This window comes from Protopterus annectens, chromosome 13.part0, assembly GCF_019279795.1.
Source record: "Protopterus annectens isolate FY-2018-M chromosome 13.part0, PAN1.0, whole genome shotgun sequence".
NCBI classification, from domain to species: domain Eukaryota; kingdom Metazoa; phylum Chordata; order Ceratodontiformes; family Protopteridae; genus Protopterus; species Protopterus annectens.
In genome coordinates this window covers 625,146,510-625,169,935 of record NC_056747.1, presented here as the reverse complement: position 1 = coordinate 625,169,935, position 23,426 = coordinate 625,146,510, and the positions used below count along the sequence as shown (strand labels likewise).

The following is a 23,426-nucleotide window of genomic DNA, read 5'->3' as shown; positions in this document are numbered from 1 at the left end:
GGCCCTCTTTAAGAGAAATCTTGACAAGTGTATGGACAATAGGAAGTTCACCCCAGGGATCACTTCAGTGGCCTTGCTTGACAGGGGCACTGGGAACTAACTTTGGGCGGCATGATGCCAGGGAATCTTCTTGGGCTAGGTTTATATAGGCTCCAGGGTCATTAGCCTAGTACACACCTATGAACCTATAAGGCTGTATATGTGCCTATGTATAACCTGCACACATGCACAACCTTAGTGCCATTTTGAAAGAGCAGTTAGGGAGTGAGCATGCATGATCATAGTCATTAATTGTATATAAGTTACCTGAGTTACAGTCTATAGTCAGCAATAGTAATGTGTTTGTATATTTTAAAGCTGCTTGAACAGAACTCATGAAAATTTGTTTATCTGTGTCCTAAAACAAAAATGATAGGCATCTTCCTAGGTGAAGGTAAAATTCTGCTTTAAGGCTAGGGACATACCTGCCTGAGGCACACAGTCCGAGTGCTCAGTGATGTCTCTCTTAATATGGTCCAGAGAGGTACGTCTCGAGATGTTAACACCAAGATGGACTATGACGAATTCATAACAGTATCTGTCGTTGAGAGACTTGAGTGCATGTGTGATATGGCGGATCCTGGCACGTGACAGCTAACTATGACCTTTTCCTTATCCAGCCTGGTGAGAGGGACATCTCTGTGTCTCATGATGGAATCACCTATGACTAATATGTTTGGTTTAGTGTTTTGCGTTAAGGGCTTGGCAGTGAGACACTGGTGCATGAGCTATTATGTGTATTGTGCTCTGCAGAGGAAATATTATGTGTAGCTTGCTTGTTTTTGTGTTTGGGAGATCTCAGTTTTTTATGTATGTTTCTGGTGAGGACTTCCACATATGTAGGTATGTCTGAGGTGGTTTTGGGTGGAGTAGGATGTGAGGTGTGCATGCTGACATCCCGCTCATTGTCATATGTACTGACCGGTGTGTGAGAGAACATGGATACAAGGTTCTTAATATAGTATCTGAATCTCCTTGAGAGGGATTGTCTTCCTCTGTTTCCAAAAGGTTCAGGTGTTTTCATTGGGAGAACACTGAGATTTCTCAATCTCTTGAAAAATACTATGAGCTGTTACAACTGAAATACCCAGAACCTCCTCCAATCTCTCGTGTGCAGTCACCATTGAAGTATGTGTCTCATAGCATGTGGCTTTCCTGACAGCCAGCTCTACTGCTCCTAAGAAAGCAGATAGAATGTTTCAAAGTTCCTCACTCTTTCAAATGTTTATATGTTCACCCCTGACCTGACACATCAGTTACAGCTTTAGTTAATCCAGCTGCTGCCAAGCATTTTTTTATAATTCTAATCCTCCTGACAAGGACGGCAAAACAATTGTTAAGTTTGGGAAAACTGAGTATGCTTCTGCAACTTTACTTTTTAGAATTTTGACTTGTCAGTCTCATGTGTCAAAGTTTATTCTGACTAATTGTGAAAATGTGAGTAATGTTTTGTCTGCAATTTATTTATTTAACATTTGTTTACTGGGAAAGTCCGACTGGACACGGGTCCTTTTTCAGCGGAGGCCCAGGGAAAAAAGCTCCACGAGTAACAGTAAATTTTAATGCACACATTACAATAATCAATAAAGTATAAAGTAAACAAAATGTAGTATATATAAGAAAATACAAATTTGTTACATCTTGACAACAAAACCTAGTCTTTGAACATAGCTAGTACCATTTGTAAAGTATGACTTATGTCAAGATATAAGGTTAAGACAGGTTGGCAGGAATAAAGGATTAAACACCGGGGAAGGGAAGAAGTTGGATATGGTTGGGGTATACTGTGATGTATTAGAGCATTCGTGAGGGGTTAGTACAGGAACATAGACACTTATTTTTTAGATACACCTTAAGTGATGGCTTAAAGTGGTTAGTGAATGAGATTGAGAGAATGGAGTTAGGAAGGGAGTTCCATATACGTGATATATAGCTGGAAAATAAAGATTCTCCTGCAGTGTTGTTGGCCATGGAGACTGTAAGTTCTTCTTGTTAGAGCAAAGTGGTCTGCTGGAACTGTGTAAGGTAGGATGAGATTTTGTAGCGCAGGGGTTCTGGTTGGCTGTGTTACAATTTTATGAGTTAGAGATAGTTGGTTGTAAAGAATAATGTTGGGAAACTCAAGCCAGTCTAGTATCCTTAAAGCTGCACAATGATGTGTTCTATATGGGCAGTCAGATGCAAACTTAGCAATTTTATTATAACATGTTTCTAGCTTAGATAAGTCAGTTTTCCTAAGATGAGTTAAAATTGGAGGCGCATATAATAGAGTGGATAATAGAGTGGAGAGCAGATGGGTTTGTGCTAATGTAATTTTGGCCATTTTGGTCAGGAACCTTTTTTGCCTACCTAGACTTCCAAGTTTCTTATAGACTTTTTTTATTGTTAGGGAGACATGCAAGTCAAATTTTAGGTTATTGTCTATTTCCACTCCAGGAAGCTTTAGATGGGTTGTTGGGGAGATTACAGTATTGTCTTTGACTATTATGTTAAAATGATGGGCATGACATAGATATCTTGTTAGGCTGGAAAAGTAGTAATTTAGTTTAAATTGGGTTTAGGATTAGATGGGCATTGGCTAGCCATGATTCAACAGAAGTGAAAGATTCCTGTGTTTGAGAATGAAGAGGTGATAGAGCAGTGGCAGCACAGGCAAGTGGTGAATCATCAGCATACTGTATTATAGAACCACGTGGAGTAGCTGTGTGTAGATTATTAGTGAAGAGGGAGAAAAGGAGAGGGCCCAGTATAGATCCTTGGGGGACACCACCGGATAAAGGAAGGCGTAGAGATAGGTCGCCTTGCCTTAGGACAGATTGTTGATGGCCAGATTAATAGTTATAAAACCAAGCTGTGGCAGATTATAAGGATAGTTCAGTTAGTACATCTATTAGGTTGAAATGGGAGACCATATCAAAGGCTTTTGATAGGTCTAGAAAGATGGCAGATACAAAGCTGTTGTTATTCCTGTGATGGTTTACGGTATTAGTGAAGGATAAGAGAGCTATAGTGGTACTATGTGATGGGCAAAACCCATGCTGAGTGTTTGAGAGAAGGTTATTTGTTAGTAAGAATGTCATGACCTGGAGATGAATACACCTTTGAGTAGCTTGGAGAAAGGTGAAAGAATAGCAATTGACCAATAAGTTGTCAGTTCTGTGGAAGGTTCCCCTTTATGAAGTGGGATTACATGGGAAATTGTCCACAGCTGAGGGACCTTATTTTCGAGAATTAATCTATTTATTAGGATTGATGTTGGGAAGGCTATAGATTCAGCTGCAATTTTGAGGTATTCATTGGATAAGTTATGTAAGGCAAGTGTTATAGGTTTTAGTTTCTGGAGTAATTTTTTTTATTGTGGCTGTAGGAACTGGGGAGAAAGAGAATGAGGCATTGCTGGTTTGGTATCAGGAGTAGGGGGTTGGTGCTTGGAAAGGGCAGTTATAGATTCAGTAAAATGTTTCCTCTCAGTTAGCTCTTGTGAGGAAAAATGTGCTTTGTGTGGTTTAGTTTCTTCAATTTCTCATGTCACTACTCATTGCTTAAAGTGTGTTTTCACTTCTGTAAATAAAACATCCAAGGTTGTTGCCACTGCTACTGTAATGAGTAGGTTTGCCTGACTGCTGTCTCAGACCCTCTAGGAGAACAAAGACCAACATGAGTGCATAAAAGTAAAAGAGATGCTTGCTCTTATAAAAGCATTCAACCCCCTGGGTCCCCTTTGGTTCCCAGGACCTCTTCAAGTTGTTACAGATAGTACCACAATGACGTGGTATGTAAATAAGCAAGGGGGAAATCAGATCTTACTCCCTATGCAGACTAGCCATGTTAGCTTGGAATATAACTTTGCAGCACAATCCTACATTCCGTCAGAACAAAACTGTTTCTCAGACAAGCTGAGCAGGACAAATGGAAACTAGATTGAGAGCTTCTTCAAGTAGACCATTTTGCTTCCTGTCTGAACAGTGCGCTGACACAATTCTGCTCCAGGACTCCATACAGTAAAACTTGGAAGACAGGTGCCTTTTTTCTTGAACAAAAATGTTCCTGTATACTTTTCACTGTTTCCACTGATATACAAGGTACTGCTGAAGATTCACGTGGAATCCCCCAAGATCATTGTGTTGACTCCCTTCTGGCCCAGGCAACAGTTGTTCTCCCTTCTTTTGGAAATGACCAGGGGCAATTACCACAAACTTCCTCACAGACTGGATATACTCACTTAAAAACAGAGGTGTTTTATACACCCAACCCTAAACAACTTCAGCTGACCGCCTAGATGATAAATATGGTCTATGATGATAGGTTCTACCAGCCATGCCAGGGAGAAGTAGGGCAGTGGATATAAGACTTGTGCCAGCACAGCTAGATGGAATTTTATAATTAATTATATGTCATTTGTATATCAAGCTGATCTGTAAAGATGCTTGTGTTGAAAATATATTTATGTTAATTGTGTTAAAATGTATCAACAGTGCACCCTGCTGAAATGAAAAGAAATTTGCATGTATTATGTATCTGAATTAAACGTATATGTTTTAATAGAGGACACTGGCACAGTAATGGTTAACCAGCTGGCTTATTTTCAGAAAAATAAGAGAAATGTAAAAGAGGTGTTAAATCATTGAACGACACCCCACAGTGCTGCGTAGGCTCTGAGACAGTAGGTCTGGGAGAAACCATTGTATGTTAGCTTTTGTAAAGAAGGGGGAAAGTGTTGTAAATGTTTCTGGCTCCTAGGAATTGCCATAAAAGCTATAATGTGTATTGTAGCAGTCTGCTAAAGTCCTGTCTTAAACCTCAAATGGAGCTATGGTGGGAACCTAGAGTCAGGTGACCAGTTGAGGTAATTCTGCAAGTCATCTTGGATATTATATTTTACAGGGAGTAATCTCAGAGGTCAGAGTATTCTGTTTGGGCCTGACTAGAAAGACTGCTCACGTATTTCATCTTGCCTTGCCAAGTAAGTTATTAGGGAATAGTAAAATTCTTTTAGATTCAGTCAAGAAAATACCGAAGCTTAGTTTAGATATTGTTTTTCTTTGTATGAGTCTGTCCTTCAATGTTCTTTTCAATATTTCTAGTGATCTGAACTCTGTGGTTTACTGTGAATATATATTCAGTATTTTCATGTACTTTTATTATTTATTATTAAATATATTCAATACTTTTATCGTGTCTGGTTCTTGTAGAGTGTATCTAACCTTTGAGAGTACTTATATTTATTTGGTGACACTGTGTGGGCCACTCCAGAAGGCCTAGCCATCTTAGTGAGCTACTACAGTATCTGTTAATATTAATATTACACAGTATAATTGGATGCCCTTTGTTAAGGGTCTTAGAGTAGCTGATTGTGAAGTGTCTGGTGGCACTGGGCAAAGTTGGTAGAGTGGTTAATCTGTGCCAGCCTTTCCCAGGTGTGTGTGCATGTGTGAAAATTAAATCTGTGTGTGTGTGCATGTGTCATTTACTTGGGGCAGGGACACGAAGCACTGGGTTTACATAGAGGGTGCTGGAGGACTTGGCTTGGACACTCGGCTGAGGACCTAACCTTACAGCTGTCCCATGGGGAGCCTTATTGGGGATCTGGAGGTTGGCAGATATAGAGAGATCCAGACCCCGGGGTGAGCATGTTCCCTGTGTGCTCTTAAGGGAAATTGTACTTGATGCAGAGAGGTCTGTATCTGGAAATACTGAGTGTATCCATCTGTATTCCAAGTGCATATCCCTGTCCAGTGTCAGTGGTGAGGATTCAGGCTCCTTGATTACTGGCCCAGAGTGGGGACCACACATATTGGTGCCCATCCCATATTGGTAGCAGTGGTGAGGGTCACGCAGTCTTATTTCAGTTTAGGCACCTGTCTACTGAGGACATGCAGCAGATAGTAATGGAGCCAAGAAAGCCTGCTACTAGAAAGTGTATATAATAGCAAATGGAAAAGGTTTTCTAATTGGTGCCAACATCATAACCAGCATACATTCAGGGCTAGTGCTTTTTGGTCTCACAGTATTTTTGTGAGCTTCTGTCCTTTTTTTACTCTTCTGTCAAGATTCATTTATTGGCCATTTCAGCAAGTCTTCCATGGAGCCTTCTCTTTCAGTACAGTCATATGTCAAAATGTTCTTGGGGTTTTACATAAGAGGCTTCCAAGAAAACTGGTGGACCATCCTTGGGATCTTAATTTTGTGTACAAGAAGCTAATACTTGGTACATTTGAACCAGCTAATCCGGCTGACTTGAGGTCCTTAATTTAGAAAATAGTTTTACTGATTGCTCTGACCTCTGCAAGAAGGGTTCCCGAGTTGAAAGCTGCTAATGTGAGTCAACCCTATCTCATTTTCTGTAGGGACAGGTTTTATTTGAGAACTAATCCTTCTTTTATTCCTAAAGTGGTATCTGAGTTTACTTTAAACCAAACTATTCATCTCCCTGTTTTATTTCCTTAACCTAAAAATGAGGGAGAAAAGATACTCCATACCTTGGATGGCATAGATGATTCGGGTACTATCTTGACAAAATTAAATTGTTCAGATCTTCAGATCAATTGTTCATTTCAGCCTGAGTCAAAGCAGACTATTTCTTACCTTTTGTTAAACTCGCCATAACAAAACTATTGCAGGCAATGTTAAGGCCCACTTTACCAGGGCCTTCACTTTAATTTTGACTTTTTGGAAAGGGTTGGATTCTAGAAATATTGCAGAAGTTTCTTCTTGGCTCTCTGTACACACTTTTACAAACTCTACAAGCTTTGATAGGACTGTTCTGCAGGGGTTGCTGAACTATTCTCCCTTCCACCTTCCAAATGAATGTATTTAAAGTAATCTGCCCATATATCTAAGTCTGCTGCACTAGTGATTAATTTGATGAGCATAGTACAGCTGTATAAGTTAAACTTACCATAACAGTAGCCATTCCAGGATCACTGCTTAGGTAGCTGCTCCCTCTCTCCCCCTAGTTTTCTAGTGTGTTTTTTTATGCCAGAGTGTGAACATTTTTTTGTTGTTGCTAGCATTGTCCTTTCAGGGCTCAGCAACCCCCCCCCCCCTTTGCTGGTCAGAAAGCTGGGAAGGGCTTTGCTCCCAAACTTGTCTTTTAGTGAGCTCAGCTTGAACTGCCTGACTGTTTGGGTGCATGAAAGATGTCTTGAAGCTTTGGAAGCTGGCCAGCTGTTATATCCTTGGCAAGATATAACCCATATTTAGCTAAGCCTACTGCAACATTGATCATTCAAACATCTACAGTTATGGTAAGGTTAACTTACTCCGCTGTACTTTCTAAGTGGGCTGTTTTTGAAGAGGAAGTTAATTTTCTGTACCAAGAGGACCAGTGCCACTGGCATTAGCACTGTTCATCAGGTAAATACCTTTCCTGTGCTGCTTAGAACTCTCCCCTTTTCCCATCATCTGACATGTATGCCCTTTCCTTCTGTCTCCAGATCCTTTTTGTCTTGCTTTTAGTTTGAGTATGAAAAATGACCTTACAGTGTATTCACTGTTTTTGTTTGCTTCTATCCTTTTTTCCCCTTTCTCTTTGCTTTTCTGCTACCTTTGTTCTCAGGTTTAATTTTTTTTCCTGTCAGACTCCTATTTGTCAGTTTCTCCTATGCTGATCTTAGGCATATTTCTAACTTTAATTAAAAAACACACTGCAAACTCCGATATAACGAAACACACACAACATCAGGATAAGATATAAAACTTTTATTGATGTATCCGGTACCTCGGCTTACGCCTTCAAGGAATAAATTGTTACATCAAGTAGCCATTTTTATACATTATGATTCATTAATTATTTAATGCATACCATTCAGTTAACTCCTAAAATCATTTACAAAATCATTACCTTAAAGTGCCCGTAACATAAATCTCATGAATTAACAATATTTATTATTTACTATTTCATTTAATATCATTTCATATGATGATGCCGCTGATGTGTGTGATCTCAAGTGTTTATGCCAGTGCTGATTTTTTTACACTGATATCAGAGTTGACTTTAGGTCTCAATATTTGTTAACTTCGTTACTTAGCATCAGGGATTCCTTTTTGATGATTTCCATGTTGACCACTCAGCATCTGGCCATTCGTGTCCTTCAGTACCAGTCTTTGTGTCTTCCACTTGGCCAACATAAATGCTTGCACTAGATGTGCCGCCTCCATGAATTGCAAGGCTTTCGAGTTTGTCATACCTCCACTAACTAGATAGAGGGATCTAAGGCCTTGAGAGGCCTTCCCCCATGCAGTCCTTCCCTAAAAGGTCCTGTTCCTCTTCTTTGCCCCCTACCACCAAGAAAGCCCTGTGTGAGGCTGTACAGATGACCAGAAATGCAGAGTTTCCTTCAAAATTGCTTGTGGAGGACCAAGATAAGGAGGATGGAGGTAATACCCCTGCCTTCTCAGCAGGTGATCCCAGATTTGTGAAATGTCTTGAATTAATGCATCAGTGCAAGGGGGTCGTCTATTTAATGCATAATTTGCCTTCATCTTAGGCTTCAGAAAGCTTGCTGGTCATTCCAGTCTTAGACTTGTGACTGCCGACTCTGGAGGTGTTCAGTGATCATCTCGTCCTTCCATCAGCCATCCTGGATCAACATCACCAAAGACAGATGAATAGTGGCAGTGATTGTACAGAACATATCTAGCTCCCTTTCCAGCCTTTCCCATTCCGTCTTGATTATCCTTGCCAAAGGTCTCACCCTATTAAAAGAATGGGGCAAGGAAGGAGGTGTATCCCTTCTGCAAAAAGGGATCTTCCAAGAGATCCCACCAGAAAAGAAAAGGTTAGAATATTATTAGAAATTATTTTTAGTACCTAAGAAAACAGAGATTCTGACCAGTACTGTGACCTAAACATATTTATCCCATAAGAAACTCTCTGGATGGTCATGGTGTAGTCCATCCATCCATGCCTGTCTGAAGGAGATTGGATGTGCTGTTTAGATCTCCACATCAGGATTGCCACATAGTGCAGAAGGTGCTTGCACTTCCTGGTTGGAACTAGTCATCAATTTGGATTCTACCATTCAGTCTTAAACACATTTCCACATTGTTTGTCAAGTACATGTCCATAATAACAACTCACCAGAGGCTGGAGGGGGAGCTAAGATGTTTCTATTTCTACATGCCTGCTTCTCACTGTTCCAAAAGAATGTTCTGTCATCTCACCTAGGGAGTTCTTTCTTATGTTTTCATTCCTTGGTAATCAAAGTTAGTCTCATAGAATCCCCGTTTATTCATTTAAAGTTCTGATTTCTGTTGATAAGTTAGACATCAGTTTCTGCTATATGTACATCCTCCAGCACTTGATATCCATTTTTATCATACATCTAAGTTTCAGCAGAGGAATGGCTCAAACACTAGGTCACAGAGCAGAAGGAATGGCAGTAGTGCCACTTGTCAGGCTCCACATTGAAGTCCTGCATTGAACAGTTTGGATGCAGTGGCCCCAGAGCTTAGATCCCATGTTCATTCACACATATAACAAAACAAAAATCAAAGTCTGCAGATTACGTCAGTGGTGGCTAACCTCATATATAATTTAATCTGCATAAATCTGTTTTAGTTACCATCTCCTCTGGAATCTGTCACCATGGATAAATGAGCCCCAGAATTAGCGGAGGCACTCCAGTGAGCAGACAGCCTAGTGTGTCTAGTCAAAGGAGAGAAACCTTCTTACCAGTGTGTCAGAGATACAGGCAGTGCTTGTCACTGTCTTTGCCTTTTAGGAGTTCCTTTGTTAAGACTAAGTGCCATACACTCTACCAAGTATTGCGGTGATGTGGTACGTCAGCAAAAGGGGAAAACATATCTTACTGCTTGTTTTGGAACATAATGAGGGTCTGGGTTATGGGCCATTTAAATTCACCTCCTTCTCACTGCCAAGCATATTTCAGTAGAAGTCCATTCCAACATGAGCTGACTGAACTGCTGCCCGATGATGCCTACTTCTTGGTCTCTAAGATACTCATTTGCTCAGAAATACTTTGGTTTGTAGGGCAAACCACAGCGTGACCTGTTTGTCTCCAGCCAATGTGAAATGCAAAAAAATAATTTTTATTCTTCCTCTGAGATGTCATCCCAGGGATTCTGTAAGACTCCAGTTCACTTTTCTCTATTTCCTCTGACAATGAAATTCATTTAAAAAAGCTTATAAATGAAAGACTGGGTTTTTTTCCTTGTATGCATTGCACAAAAATGCGCTCCCAGTTCCCTGCTAAGGGGAGGAAACCTGGAACCAGCAGCCTGCCTATGGAGTGACAGTATAACCCGACCAGGTACTGTGAAAACAGGGAGATCTGCAGTTTAGTACAAGGTAGTTCTCAGTTCTGCCCCAAACCTGACTGTTACCATTAAGAGTTATTATAGGATCACTGTTTGCATTGTCATTTATGTTTGCTGCAGATATATTTATGCATTAGATATATACCATTCAAAAGACTTCATATATTAAGATTGCTCTCTCTGTGTATATGTTGTGTATTTTATATAGCATATACTGGCTTTTTTATACACTATCTTAGTTTTGACTGCTCTCAAGTATACTGTCACTATAAGGCAGTTAATGAGCCTGTCTCCAGTATCACTTTCTTTTCATTGTTTACATTTATGTATTGTGAGAAGTGTTTCTACCTGTGCCTCCACTGTAAGTAGACTATGGTCCTCCTTATCAACAAAATAAACAATTAAGAGCATTAGGCAATAGACTGCAGCATGTTACAATATAGTAAAACAAATGCTATGGTGTACCAGTCATGATACTAATAAATTATATATGTTTATATTGCAACTGGAAACCTACTGTTAATTGACATTTTGTGCCATTGTTTTCTTTACAGATTCTTTTGGTCGTGCTGCAGCTTACGTTATGACCGAAGCAATCTTTGGCAATGGCACAGATCAGTGGGTGTGCCCTAATGACAGACAGCTTGCCCTTCGAGCTAAGTAAGTATTTCAAGAGTACAGTGAAATGTGTATAATGTATGTTGTTTTTTTGTTGTCTGTCATTTGTAATTTCTCCAAATCTTGTGGGTTTCTAATACCATGACAGAAATGGACCCTATTCCTAAGTCAAAGTACAATTGAAGTTCATGAAATGAGTATTGTTTCAGTCTTTGATGTCAGCCAGAAGTACTCTTCGCAGCACCCGCAGTGTGCCCAGTAATGACTCCTCCTGCAATTCATACAGGGTTACATGCACTGGTATCATACCTAAATATGATTGTAGATTCTTATTTATTAGACCCATTGCTCCTACTACTATTGGAACTGTCTGGATATTTTTCTTCCAGAATGCTCTCCTTTCTGCCTGCAAATCCTGGTATTTCATAACTTTGTGTCACTTTTTATGCAAGACACTGTAGTCGCTGGGTGTGGCGATTTCAATGATCAATGCTACTTTTGTCTTCTGTTCATGGACCACTGTATCTGGTTTTCTAGCATCTATCGTTTGAATTGTTGGTGATGGATAATCCTATGTGTTGTAGACTTCATTATTTTCTATGATGCTTTGTGGCTCATGCTTCCAGTGTGTTTCAGCCACTTCAGTTCCATAATGTTTGCACAATCCCCAGTGCAACAGTCTTGCCACAATATTATGCCTTTCAGTATACAGTCCTCCTGACATTAGTATATCACAACCAGCAGCAAGTTGGGCAACTGTTTCCAATTCTGTTTTACAATCTATACACTATCACGTACCGCCAATATTAACCTTTAATCTCTTGGTTTGAATTTGCCTCTCCTTAACCATTCCTGCATTCATTCTTGATCAACATGAAGTTCTTCCAGAAGTTTTCTATACTTGCAACTGTATTTATGCATTTTCCACATTTCTTGCCTTCTCATCTGGTCCATCATCTTATAGTCTTTCTTTTTTTTGGCACATTCAGTTGCTGCCTCTTTTTTATCTACTTTGGGTTTGATTTTCATTCCTGCTCGACACTGATATGCTTCTGCTAGACTAAGCAGAGAAGTACTTTTAGATTTATTCTCTTCATGTTTCAAAACGTTCACTATAGTTGCATCTTCTGAGGTCAGCCGATATGTGTGCAGTCCTACGACTGCCGATCTATACATGTAATCAGTACAAGGAGGCCCCTCACTCCTTCTGAATGGGAAATAAATAATTTTGATATGCACTGATTTTTATAAATCATTTGGTGAGCATGAAGCATCCTTCTTGTTTTCCTTTCTTATCTATCCAACACGTTTTGGGCCCAGTCAATCACTCCAAAACTGTAAGTTAGGACATGAAGAGCAAATTGATTTATAGCTTGAATTTTGTTCCTAGATGTCAGAGCTGTTTTCAGAATTAATTTAAGTCTTCTAAAGCAGTGGTCTCCAGCCTTTTTTGCACCAAGGACCAGTATCAATGTAAGACAATTTTCCATGGACCGGCCGGCATGCATAATAAAGTGCACATTTATTTATTTATTTGACTGGACTAGAAGACCTGGGGAGAAAAGCTCAAAAGTACAATAAAAAGACAATTACCAAAAAAAAAAGTGTACATTCTGATTAACAGCATAACATTGATCTACTATAGTTGAAAGGTAAGCAAACCTAATGGCAACCTTATTAACTTTAAGTTTATAAGAGCAATATTTAAAATTTGTCGTTATTATCTGGCTCTGTCCAGCATACCTCTCAACTGTACAGATTTTCACAGAATGTCCAAATTTTTGCCTCATATTTTCGGTCTTTTTCTCATAAAATTGTTGTTTTCTGGCAAATCACTGGCAGATCATTGAGGATGAAGTCAGAAAATAATGACAAACAGTTGAGTTTCATACTTCATACCCTTCAGAAAATTCATGCTAATGCAAAACCTGCATTTCTATCAACTTTCTAAGTTTGTGAGAGCAGTACTTAAAAGTGTCCCTATTTTGTGCCTATGTATCCCCACTATTTTTGGTTTGTCCAGATTTCTTGATCTAAGAGAGTGAGAGGTATGTGTCCAGTGGTATGGTTCAGACTTATACAGACCTCATTGCTGCTGCTGCCAGGGATCACTCTCACTCTTCACTCTCTCCCCCCCGTGACACACACACACACACACACACACACACACACGCGCACACAGTCTCTTTTGCATTCATGCACGCATTCACTCACACACATCGCTCTCACCCCTTTCCGATCGCTCACATAGTTGGTCACTCCCTCATTCATACCTGCATTCACTCAAACATCACTCTTACTCTCCCAATCACACACACAGTCACTTCCTCATTCATACTTGCATTCACTCACACATGGTTCTCACTCTCTCCCAATCAAACACACACTGTCATTTCCTCATTCATACCTGCAATCACTCAGACATTGCTCTCACTCTCTCCTGATCAAACACACACACTGTCACTTTCTCATTCATACCTGCATTCACTCACACATTGCTCTCACTCTCGCCCGTTAAACACACAGTCACTTCCTCATTCATACCTGCGTTCATTCACACATCGCTCTCACTGTTTATCACACCCACACGCCCACTTACACATTCATTCATACATCGCTCTCACTCTCCCAATTTCACACCCACATGCCACACATCCACTTACGCATTCATTCATATATCCCTCTCACTCTTCCGATTTCACAGTCACTTCCTCATTCACACATTGCTTTCACTCTCCCGATCTCTCACATACACACACAGCCACTTCTTCATTCATTCCTGCATTCATTCACACATCGCTCTCACTCTCCCGATCTCACACAAGCACAGCCAATTCTTCATTCATTCACACATCGCTGCCACTCTTCCAATCTCACACACACACAGCCACTTCTTCATTCATTCCTGCATTCATTCACACATCGCTCTCACTCTCCCGATCTCACACACACACACACACACACACACACAGCCACTTCTTCATTCAGTCCTGCATTCACTCACACATTGCTCTCACTCTTCCAATCTCACACATGTACACACACAGCCACGTCTTCATTCATTCCTGCATTCATTCACACATTGCTCTCCCTCTCCCGATATCTCTCACACACACACAGACTCTTTTGCTTTCATGCACGCATTCACTCATACAGGTAGACAGACACATACACTCTCATACAGTGATACAGGCATTTACTTACCTGATGGCCCAGTTCCAAGTGCTCCACAGCCAGGTACTGATCTGCAGCCCGATGGTTGGGGACCACTGTTCTAAATTATTCCTTACTAAGTTTTATTCTCAATTGTTCATGTTTTACTTTTGATCCCATATCAATTCCCAAATATTTATACACTCCTCTTGCTCAAGTGTGTGTGTGTGTGTGTTACTTTCAGGGCATTACACATGATTTATGATTTCAGAGCTCAGTTTGTTGGCTGGATTTTTAGACAAGGAGCAGCAACAGTTTATCTGAAGTAGTTAACTTCATTTGTCCATCAACCTGTGGGTATCGGATCCATATCGGATCCCCATAAAACCTGTATTTGTTTGGAAAAAAAAAAGCTTTGTAACATCACCCCTGAGCTTTCATTCTTTCTCCTTTTTCCATGTGTGCCCTCTTGATCTTCTTTGTCTCCGTCAGTGAAGTACACTGTTCTGCTGGTCTTTGCTGATCTTTTTAAATTAATTTGAAATACTCAAGTGTTTTTGCCTTGTCCTTCATCTTCCTGAGTATTTTGGTGTAGACTCTCTACTATATTTGTTAATCTTATTTGCACAACATCCATTCTGTTAACATCTTTGCAGAAGAAGGGTCTTCATAAGTATATGCAGTGTGCTGCTAGGGACCCCCTACTACCAGCGGAACACTTGGACACATCCTTTTAGTGCTTTTGTTTACTTATATTCATATTTTTGAGCTCCTGCACATAGTGTACATACCTATTTTGGATTGTACATGACATCCTTGCACTAAGGCAAAGTACACATGTTCCCCTGTAATGCTCAGATATAACTTCAGAAAAGTCACTCTGGTAGTAAGGGACGATTACGTTTAATTGTTTTGCAGCACAAACTGTTGAATCTCCATGGTCATCAGTTGGGTTCTAAAAGGAGCAGAATGCAAATGATTATTGTTGTGAACTGTGAATGTTGTTTTTTTCATCAAAAATGAACTGTGTTGTCCTTATAAGTAGCATAGTTGTGGTTGTGTTACTGTGGAGTTAGTTTGTATAAGTAAGGTGTGTGGAGGATGTGGAGGTGCTGGGGTCATAGGTGTCCTGCAAAATATTGTGGCATAGGCATGTCTCTTTTCGGCTCTATGTTGTTTTTAAAATGTTTGTATTACTTTGGGCTTGAGTCTTTTTTTTTTTTTTCATTATTTCATCTTGATAAAGTTTCAAAGGGGATGTGTTTTGTTGGCTTTGGTTAATGGATTTGATGATGTGTAAAACTAAAATTTATGAATTTGTATAAGCTTACATTTCGTCAGCATTACTATCCCCCCATGCAAACAAATGCAAATTTCTAATGGTGATGCACAAGTGTTGGCTGGTAAGTGCCTTCTATATAATCTGTACTTTAGGTAATCTGTATAATTCTGTATGCAACTTAAACCATTAGTTGCTGAACTGCATTTATTTTTATATTTATTTCAAGTTTGATAACTAGGATAGTCCATCTAGGCTATTAGCTTCTTTTCAGTAAAGACCCAGGAAGAAAAGCTCCACAAAAAAGTTATATTGACATCAAAAATTATGCAGTTACAGTTACATAGATAGTTCCGTTTGTTTTTCATGCACCCCTGAACATTTGGAGCAAGTTGGTTAGTTGTGGTCTGAATATCAGATTTTCAGTAAATAAATGTTTAGTTTATGATTTCTTACACATTTTAGAAAATGCTTTACTTTTGATGCAATTTGTTAATTTGAGGTTGCATTTGAAGTTTAAGCACAATGTCTTCTTTTTTTAAACAATAAACATCTTTATTAAATTAACATGTATGACATAGGCAGTCTTACATTTATATAAATGAAATTATACAAGGACTGGCCATTAATATTCCAAAACGTGCACGCTGATTGGCCAGCCCAACCAGTGTACCCATTGTAAATCCCAGAATATACCAATGGAAAAAGGTCCTGCCACCCAGACTTCATTTTGCTTGTATATTCTATAACTTTTATTTATTTCTTCAATAAAAACTAAAAAAAAAAAATGTGAAGTCCGGACTCCGGACATACCAAAGAGGCAGCATGGAGGAAATGCAAAGAAATTCAGGTATGTTATTTAAAACTAAAGACACGTACCAGATTTTCTTTGCATTTCCTCCATTTTGTCTCTCTCCTACCCCTAACGGAGCAATGGAGACTTCTTTTTCTCTGTTGCTCCCTTTTCAAAGCATTGATTTACTGGGTGTGGGTGAGAACGCAAGTCCCATACGCATGCGCAGTACATCAGTACAAGGCAGCAAGATACCAACAGCCATGGAAGGACAGTACGGCGCTGTTATACAAATGCATTATTTAAGAAAAGTAAGTATTTTTTTTCTTAAATAATGTCATTGTATAATAGCAATAACTGACTCTGTGGTTGTGGTATATTGAAATTTAGCCACGGTAATCACTTGGGCTTCGCCCTCTTGATCAAATCATGCCAACCATGGGTAAATCTTCAGTATACCATACCATATCTTCAGTTATTGCTTAAATAAACCATGCAGACCTAATCTCAGTTGCAGACATTATACATTACAAACCATGCCAGCACAACTTTAGCTGCAAACATTGTACATCACTTATAATATATCCAGTCATTGTCAGTCAAACATTACATAGTTCATTCAGTTCCTGCCTTCTTTTAAACCTCGTCCCTTCTCTGCATGTATTGATTCCATGTCCCATTTTTTTCATATGTAATTTGGTCCTACCTTTTTCTAAAGATTCCAGATACAGTTGTTTTATCTCTGTTACTATCTTCGCTACTTTTAGTAAAGTTGGTTTAGACTTTGATTTCCATTTTCTAGTAATTGCTTTTTTGGCAGCCACCGTAATTAGACTCAGCAAGGCCTTACTACATCTAGGGAATTCCAGTTCTGTATCATAGCTCAAAAAAAATATTTCCTTAGTTACACCAATTTGCTTACTCAGCACCCCTGGTAGAGCAATCTGCAGGGAATCTTTAAAGTCTGCCACCTCATTACACTCCCAGAAAATATGTTCCCAGTTTCTTCCCCATCACACCTCCAACATTTGCTGTCTACCTGTGGAAAAATTCTTTGGAGTCTACTTGAGGTATAAAAATACCTATGTAAACACTTCAAGCAAAAATCTTAAATCTTCTATACTTTGTTGCATACTTGGGAGAAGTACATGTATCCTACCATTGTTTCTTTGTGAATTGCTTATCCAATCTCTTTTCCCAATCCTTTCTAAATTCCTCTGATTGATTCTTATAGTTATCATGCAATATTTCATATGCTCTCGTAATTACTTCTTTCTTAATGGCAGCTCCTCTTCTAGATTCCACTAGAAACTCTACCAGTGCTGGTCTTTCTTGTAGGACCCCCCCATTTCTTTCTCTTTGCCTATACTCTTGTATCAGTCCTTGGTAGGGAAGCCAGTCTCTAGCCTGCAGTCCAAATAAGTTCTTGACCTCATCCCATTCTGTTACCTTTCCCTCCCTAGTTATTTGCTCCCAATACTTTGGTTCCTTTGCCTGTTTTCTCCAAAAATTCCTGCCCCCCTTTTCTATTGTCTGTATCCCTAATTGCAGTCATCCTTATTGGCAGAATCTCCATTTTCCATTCCCATGTTGGTTTAGTTCTTGGAATACTTTCTGCTACTTTATGAATATAACATTCTGTATGATTATTGTTGTTCTCCTTAAAGGTCTACATCCAAAATCCCAGTCTCTCCTTGTTTCTTGAGCAATCCCCCCTGTTTCATCATCATCTCTTTCCGCTGTGAATTATAGTTTTCTGCTTGTGCAATGTATAGGAGCCTTGACTGTGTTGCTCTGACATACCTCTTCAAATTGGGTAATCTCAATCTACCATATTCTATTGGAAGAATAAGCTTATCCCATTTGACTCTTGCCGTCTTCCCCTCCCAGATAAAATTCTTCAGCTCTTTATTAATTGCTTTCCACAACTTCTCCTCTGGTTGATAAAAGTATGCATGACCTTTGTATAAAACTAAAGGGACTAAAAACATTTTTACTGCTTGTATCTTACTATTGATATCCATATAACAGAGTTTCTATTTTTGCAGTTTTTGTATTATCTTTTGTTTAGTCTCTTCCCACATATCCTTAGCTGCCACATTGGAATCAGTTTTAATCAATACACGTAAATACTTCATTTTATCATGTCCCCATACGTATGTATATTGCTGAAACAATTCGTGTGTGGGTACGCTGTCACCTTTGTTTTAGCTTTATTAATTTTGTATCTGGAAAAGATGTGAAACTCTGAATATGTTCCACAGCACTGTAATGTCCCTTTCTGGTTTTGTCCTGTGTAAAATAATGTCATCTGCAAACAGAGCCAGCTTTTCTTGACCACCATATCAATTCTATCCTTGAATTTGAAGTTATCTCTCCGTCTCAGCTACTGAGCCTACAGCACATGAGTACCCCACTGGGGACTTTTCCTTCATTTTTTTTTGTTGCGTTTCCTTTTTGCATGTCATCCAGAAAGGGAAAATGTGAGTACGGGAGGCAGATTCCCCATAAAGATAGACACAACTGCCTTTTCTGCCTAGGTGCAAACCACAATCTCACACTTTGTGAAATTTGTCAAGTTTTTCTCCTCAAGACCCTTCATAATCATTTGTTATCTCTTTCAGTTTAGAGAATCAAAATCTAAAGTTGCTAGCCATCTGGACATTCATCCACTTCTTAAGAAGTCCAAAGTCAGATCGTATGAAGATCCAGGGGACCGTCCTGTTCTAATGCCAGCTCCTTCTGTTGCAAACTAGTTCGAGGCCAATACAGGGTTAGTTATCCTTATGTCTGCTGATGGTGAACATATGATGTTAAGTTGTCAATCTCGCCTTCATTCTTGCTGGATGGGTTTGGAGCCGATCCTCGGCTCCGACTCGGCACTTGCTAAGCTCAAGAGTCACTTCCACCAGCTCGAGGCAGCCCCATATCCCATGATGCAAGGCAGAGATTACCTAGATCTCGTTTGCCGCTTCGCTCATGAGGTAACTTTTTACCAGCTCCTGGTAAGTGAATTTTTCTACCTTTTTTTTCTGAGACTTTAGTCCACCCCAGTACTTTATATTTATATATATATATTACTTTGTTAACTTCCCGATTCACTTAGCACTATTCCCGTTAGTGTCCCGTTCCCTTTATTCATATTTTTGCTAGTCGGGCCTTAGGTCTTTACCCCTCCTATATTTTTCCTGTCAGGGTTTGTTTGGGTGTGTCTGTGTTTTTTTCCCTGTACTTGGTTTTGTTAATCTAGTTTAATTTTTGGACTGACTGTGTAGTGTGTGTGTGTGATTAGGTACTCAGTCATGTCTAAAGAGGCTAAGGTCTCAGGCTTCAAGAAGTGTGACTCGTGCTGCCAGAAGATGTCTCTGACAGACGGTCACACTTGTATTTATTGCCTGGGACCTCTACACCTGCAGGACTCCTGTGCTATTTGCCACTCCTTCAGCCAGAGAGTCCTGCAGGAACGTAGAAATAAACTTATTCTCAGGGGCTTATTAAAGCCTGAGAGCTCCCCGGCTAAGTCCGGCTCGGGGAAGCCCTCAAAGCCTCCCAAGGCCCAGGTTTCAGTGTCCAAGCCTTCAGCCTTGGCTCCGACTCCCTCGGAGTCGATATCGTCTTCGGCTGGAGCCGATCCTTCCTTCTCTGAAGGTTCAGTATCGGCGCCGATACTCTGCCTGTGTCGGCTCCGGCTGGAGCCGACACATCTCTGACCCACCTCGGAGCCGACAAGTTGTCGGCTCCAACTGGAACCGAAGGTTCTTCGGCTCCGATGGCTCCGTCGAGAAAGAGATCCAGATCTCCGTCGCTGGAGTCTATTCATTTGGCTCCGGCCTCTCCCTTACTTTCGGAGCGGAGCCATCGGAGCCGATCCTCAAGGTCTTCCAGACTCTCAGACCATGACTTGGAGAGAGTGGTGAGTAGACTGCTGAAATCACAGGCACTGGCCCAGATACTTCATAGCCCATCTCAGCAGACGATCGCTATTCCACACCCTCCAGAAATTCCTCCTTCGACTCTCCTTCAGAGCTCGGAGCCGGAGCTTATTGGAACTGTGACTGTTGGTGCTTCAGAGCCGATACCACTCCTTTCGGCTCCGTCGTCTTCAACTCCTATCTCCTCCTTGAGACCGTCCTTGGAGGGATCCGGTCGTCGGGCTTCCCTTGTCGGTTCCGAGGGGGCGAGTGGCATTGGACCCTTGTCCGACCCCGTTCTCCCCCTCGGAGTTTCGGCTTTGGTAAGCTCGGCACTGACATCTGCTTTGGAGCCTTCCCTTTCGGTGGGACCGGGGATTTCTGTTTCCTCGGAGCGGGAGCTCTCGGTCCTCCCCGGGAGGGGAGCCTTCGAGGTGATGAGGAGTGTACTAGCCCCCGAGCTGAGTCAACAGTCGGTCCCTTTAGCTCCTCCCTCTTCAGTGCCTGTAGATATCTCTTCCCACTCTCTTGCTCCCAGACCCAGAGATCCATCTCCCCAGGTTTCCCCATTGGGAATACCTTCCTCTTCCGAGGTTTCTCCTGATTCTTCAGGGGAACCCCCACATAAGAGGACTTACAAGAGGAAGCATTTAGACTCCCCTGAGTCTACGACATCAGATACCGACTTAGATGAGTCGGAGGGGTCCCCAAGTTCCCCCTCTGAGGATGTCTCCTTTTCAGACATTCTTGAACTCCTGAAACAGAGGGGGAACTGGCCCTCCATTAACCCCTCCGAGGATGAGTCGGTATACCTGGAGGCTTTTGGATCTTGACCCTCCACCTCCTGGGTTTCTCCGCCTTTCAACCCCCTCATGGACGTGATAGCTCGAAAGGCATGGGCATCTCCTGATTCTGTGGAACCAGTCCCCAGGAGGCCTTCTAAATTTATCACGGCCCCACTGAAAAACAGTTTCTCACCAAAGGTGTCCCGGTTGATGCCATGGTGGTGGCGGCCGCCACCAAAAAGGAACTTGCAGATCCTTCCGTACCGGTCCATTCTCCTAACAAGGAGTCTAGGACCATGGACAGGTATGGTAAGCGGATGTTTTCCTCAGCGACCTTTGCTATGCGTTCGCTGAATTATCTGTCACTTCACCCGACTTCAAAGAGATATCCTCAAGGAATTGGGTGAGGTGGTACAGGATCCGTCAGCTGCTGGGGCTCAAGAGAAGATTGCCTCTCAGCTGGGAATCCTAAATTCCATAACTAACTCCTCCATGCGGCTCATTTCTTATGCAGCCGATGGAGCGAGTAGAGCTGCAGGCACAGGAGTGGCTCTCAAACTTCAGTCCTGGATGCGACTTTGCAATTTTGCAGACCCCTTTAAGGCATCCTTCACAAACTCTCCCTTCGATGGGACAACTTTGTTTGGACCTCAGGTGAAGGACACTTTGACCAGGTGCGAGCAAGACGGCAAGACTCTTTCTGCCGTAGGAGTCCGTTTCTCCACCCCTTCAAGGCCTTACCCCAAAGGTCAGAAGGGAGGGAAAATGTGGTTCCGAAAATCTCAAGGAGTCATGCCTGACGCACGTGGTCAGTTTACCCCCAGAGGCAGAGGTGGTAATAGCAACAGATGCCGCCCTGGGGCAGAGGGGGTCCGCAGAACCAGGGCAGCAGAGAGCCTCTCTCTGACAAGCCCTTCCAGCATCCCTGAGGTGTTGCCCGACTGCCCACCCTTGGAGGCAGTCGGGGGGAGATTGTCACTGTACCCAGAAGCCTGGCTTTCCCTTTCTCAAGATAAATGGGTACAGTCGATCATATCCGAGGGTTACAAAATACCTTTCGAGAAAAGCCCCTTCCCTCAAAAAGGATCCCTTCCAGACGTTTCACCCGGTCTAAGGGAAATTGCAAAGCTAGAGGTTTCAAAACTTCTAGAGAAAAGGGCCATCCAGCCAGTTCCAGCAGGCCATTTAGAATCCAGAATCTACTCAAGGTTCTTTTTGGTCCCCAAAAAGACGGGAGACTGGAGACCAATATTAGACCTCAGCAGACTAAACAAGTCTGTCAAAAAGACGAGTTTTCGGATGGTCACACTTCAATCGATTTTGCCCTTTCTGGACAAAGACAACTGGATGTGCTCTATAGACCTTCAGGATGCGTACTATCACATAAAAATCCACAGACACTCCAGAAAGTTTCTCCGCTCTCGGCTGGGGACCAGTCATTTTCAATTCAGAGCCCTGCCCTTTGGTCTCACCACAGACCCCAGAGTGTTCACCAAATGCATGGTGGTGGTCACGGCTCACCTGAGACGTCAGGGATTCCAGGTGTTTCCGTACCTAGACGACTGGCTCCTCACAGCCACCACCAGGCATCAACTTCTCCAGGCCAGGGATTACACTCTATGACTCTGCAGCCAGTTAGGGATTTCTGTCAACTTCGAAAAGTCTTTCTTATCGCCTTGCCAATCTATTACCTTTAAAGGCGCAGATCTAGACACTACTCGGATGTCAGCAAATCTAACAAATCAAAGAATCCTGGATATCCAAAATCATGTTCGGATCATCCTATTCAGCAAAAAGGTACAAGCCAGGTTGGTCCTGAAAGTGTTAGGCCTAATGGCAGCTGCCATCACACTTCTTCCTCTGGCCCGCTTTTACATGCGTCTCCTACAGTGGATGTTGTTTACCCAATGGTCCTTCCAGCAGTTGCCCATGCGTCACAAGATCCTTGTCATCAGGGCAGACCATTTGTCCCCCTCGGCCCCGGTAGCCACGGTCACTTCGGATGCCTCCCTGATCGGGTGGGGGGGCATTATCAGGGCAGGATGGTCCATGGCACGTGGCAACCGTTTGATTACCACCTGCATATAAATGTCCTAGAGATGAGAGCAGTGCTTTTAACGTTGCAAGTCCTCAACGACTTTCTTCCTTTAGGAACTATCGCAGTTCACACGGACAACATGTCCGTAGTATGGTATATAAACAAACAGGGTGGGACCAAGTCCTATTCTCTGTGTCGAGAAGCTCTCAGACTTTGGCAATGGGCGATCTCCTCTCAGCGGTTTCTGATAGCAATGCATATCCCCGGGAAAACCAACATCATAGCGGACAGGTTGAGCAGAGCTGTACTCATGCCTCACGAGTGGTCTCTCAAACAATCTATAGCGGAAGAGATTTTTCAGAAGTGGGGCCCTCCTTGCTGCGACCTTTTTGCTACACCCCAAAACAGCAAATCCCCAGACTTCTCTCTCTTTCCACTTCCAGGCCATCCCCCCAGAGACGCTCTAACCCAGGATTGGCCCCGGGGACTTCTTTATGCTTTTCCCCCTTTTCTGTTGATTCCTCAAGTG

General features: G+C 41.7%; 1 protein-coding gene across 2 annotated transcripts in view; it reads left to right on the top strand.

The window, feature by feature from the left end:
- RPH3AL (rabphilin 3A like (without C2 domains)) overlaps positions 1-23,426 on the top strand; it is a 2,297,739-nt gene that overhangs the window by 471,841 nt on the left and 1,802,472 nt on the right. For both annotated transcript variants that reach the window (XM_044054286.1, XM_044054287.1), the window contains exon 2: positions 10,875-10,980. In XM_044054286.1, coding sequence (XP_043910221.1) covers positions 10,904-10,980 — 77 coding nt within the window. In that variant the 5' untranslated portion in view covers positions 10,875-10,903. The remainder of the gene's footprint in view (positions 1-10,874; positions 10,981-23,426) is intronic.